At 44.7% G+C, this 3,365-nt stretch overlaps 1 protein-coding gene across 1 annotated transcript; it reads left to right on the plus strand.

Annotated features, from left to right (window-relative positions):
* The first annotated feature begins 253 nt into the window (after positions 1 to 253).
* Positions 254 to 1,210, plus strand: LOC140076484 (olfactory receptor 5F1-like). The gene has a single exon (XM_072123010.1). It carries the CDS (start codon positions 254 to 256, stop codon positions 1,208 to 1,210), a length of 957 nt encoding a protein of 318 aa, XP_071979111.1.
* The last annotated feature ends 2,155 nt before the right edge of the window (positions 1,211 to 3,365 follow it).

Consider the following 3,365-nt stretch of genomic DNA (forward strand, 5'->3'; position numbering starts at 1 on the left):
GATGACCACCAGACAGAATGAGGACCACCAGACAGAATGAGGACCACCAGACAGAATGAGGACAACCAGACAGAATGAGAACCACCAGACAGAATGAGAACCACCAGACAGAATGAGGACCACCAGACAGAATGAGGGACACCAGACAGAATGAGGACCACCAGACTGCCGGTTTTCCTCCGGTTAGGAATTGTAGGTAGCCCATTGCTCCTAAGTCCACTACCATTTAACACATCGGTTTTGCCTCCTCAGCATGGTCCACATCTTACTTGAAAGATCCATTAAGTTAGGCAACCAGTCCCGGGTGACAGAGTTCACCCTCCTTGCGATTGGTTATGTCTCCCATTTTAAGCCTCTTATCTTTACAATCTTTTTGATTGTCTTCCTCATGACCGTCATAGGAAACAGTCTCATTATTTTTTTGGTCAGACTGAATATTTCTCTTCATACCCCAATGTACTTTTTCCTATCAAACTTATCATTTGTGGAGCTTTGCTACACGTCCACCACAATCCCGAACATCTTGTATGGAATTATAAAGGGCAGTGGTGCCATCTCCTTCGCGGGATGCTTCACCCAGGTTTATCTGATTACATTATGTGCCACCGCCGAATGCAGTCTGCTGGCCGCCATGGCTTGTGACCGCTATGTGGCCATCTGTCGGCCTTTGCGGTACACCGTCATCATCAGTAGGACGGTTTGTGCCTATTTTGCCATATTCGCCTGGCTAAGTGGGGTGATAAACTCAACCGTCAATACCTTGGTCTACTCCAAATTTGATTTCTGTGGGTCAAACTCCATGAACCGATTCTATTGTGAAGGTCAACCTGTATTACGTCTTTCCTGCTCCGACACCTACATCAGCGACGTACTGGCCACACTTTCTGCGGCCGTGTTTGGGGTCAGTTTTCTCCTGCTTATCCTTACGTCTTATAGCTTCATCCTAAGGGCAATTCTGAAGATGCCGAGTGCAAGTAGCAGACACAAGACCTTCTCCACCTGCACCTCACACATCACTGTCGTTGTCCTCTACTTTGGGGCCCTCACGTTCATGTACCTTTTGCCCAGTAATAGCTCTTCCCAATGGTTGGACTTGGCCGTGTCCATCATCTACTCTACGATGACTCCGATGCTAAATCCCATCATTTACAGTCTACGGAACCATCAGGTGAAAGGAGCTCTGAATAACTTGATGAGGTGCAATTATTAACTACATCCACCCCAAACCTTCAGAGGGCAACCTGGAGAATGTTTGTTATAGAACGTTGTGACTCTGACGCTGTTTCTGGACATTATATAACCTGTCATCTCCATTTCCCCACATCTTTCCGTTCTGCCGTTCTGTTACTATAATTTGCAGTTGTCTCTGAGCTGGAGGGTGGAGACCTGGCTGCCGTGACTCCCATCTCCATAGACCTCCATGTAATCTGACATCTCCATAGACCTCCATGTAATCTGACATCTCCATAGACCTCCATGTAATCTGACATCTCCATCTTTCCTGCCACCATGATGATACTCAGCAGAGTTTTCTGGGAAAAATTATTGGTATCAGGAAGGGAAAACTGGGGAAGAAAAAGATTTTTTTTCCAATAAAATATTTTTTTTCTTATAATTACTAGTTTTACCTAATAATGCGGTTTTGTTGAGTTTCCGACCGTTTCATTTTAAACCTACAAAACTTTTTAAACTTTCTACTAATGCAAATAACCTTGATTTTTAGGGACCATTTAATTTCCATAGGGGTTTTGGAAGTTCTGTTAATAAACCCCCCCCCCCCCCCGCGTATCCCCTCCGTTCTATTAAGTTCCCCCTCAAAGTATTCACAACAGCAGGTAGGAAACCTTTATGTATTTTACAGAAATTCAAACAAAATGAAGGTTTGATTTTGAATTCCCTAATATTTATCATTAATACATTCATTTAGCCGCAAAATTTACCCACATAAACTGAATAAAAGTAGAAAATGCATCTAGGAATATATTGTGCAGTTTTTTTCCGAGTAAGAGGACGCCCCTTATGTGGATGTGACCTACTGTCAGGGCACATGGTGGTGCGGTAGGGAAGATGCCATTGGTCTTTTGAAGGGCAGGATAGGTTTCAGGTGCCATGACATGTTTGTAGGCCAAGTTCACACGTGGCGTTTTGGTTTGGTTTTAAAACACAATTCAAAGGCTCCACCTGCCATCACATGTTGAGGTAAGATTGCTTTTCCTTCACGTTCAGTTAACATGTTGGACATACAATGGGGCACATTTACTTACCTGTCCTGCGCGATCCTCGAGAGTGTATTGTCCGTGTATAATGCCCTGTGCCGCCATTCACTAAAATCGTCCGCCCGATATCCTGCATGTGTCGCTTCCCCGCTCAGGTCCCCGGAGTTCACCTTCTTCTTCCTGGTGCATGTAAGTGCATTGTCTTGCGACACACTTTGAAAGTCAAATCCCGTGCTCAGTCCAAATCACTTGGATCGTCCGACGGCCTCCCCCCAATTTCTGTTGCATGAAAGCAGCGCAGCCGCGCCACAATCCGATCGCGTGCGACACACTCCCCAGTTAAATATCTGTCACAGACGCACAAATCTCGAAAACGTTGGAATATCCTACAAAAGTGCGATCTGCGACCCTTAGTAAATAAGCCCCAATGTTACCAAAATATGTGATCATGAGTGAAGTCTTTGGAACATAGATCCTGCGGATTTCTCCTGGACGAAGATATCCGTATGGGCGATCACTATTTTAATGCTATAGATTATACAATTATTGGATGATAATTTTATGGAAATAGTATTCTTAATCACTTAAAAAACTACAATAATGACAGTGGTTCTAATAATATATATTTGGAGATAAAACTATGCTTATGTCATTATCACTTTTTAAAAGTAAAATTATAATAATAATCTGGAATAAAGATAACTAAACAAGAAAGTGGTTGGGATCACTGTAATGTGTGGGGTGGTTGGTATCACTGTAATGTGGGGGGTGATTGGGATCACTGTAGTGTGTGGGGTGGTTGGGATCACTGTAATGTGGGGGGTGGTTGGGATCACTGTAGTGTGTGGGGTGGTTGGGGTCACTGTAGTGTGTGGAGTGGTTGGGGTCACTGTAGTGGGTGGAGTGGTTGGGATCACTGTAGTGTGTGGGGTGGTTGGGTTCACTGTAATGTGTGGGGGTGGTTGGGATCACTGTAATGTGGGGGGTGGTTGGGGTCACTGTAGTGGGTGGGGTGGTTGGTATCAATGTAATGTGTGGGGGTAGTTGTTATCACTGTAATGTGGGGGGTGGTTGTTATCACTGTAATGTGGGGGGTGGTTGGGATCACTGTAATGTGGGGGGTGGTTGGGATCACTGTAATGTGGGGGG

The sequence above is a fragment of the Engystomops pustulosus genome, chromosome 9, assembly GCF_040894005.1.
Source record: "Engystomops pustulosus chromosome 9, aEngPut4.maternal, whole genome shotgun sequence".
Classification (NCBI taxonomy): Eukaryota; Metazoa; Chordata; class Amphibia; order Anura; family Leptodactylidae; genus Engystomops; species Engystomops pustulosus.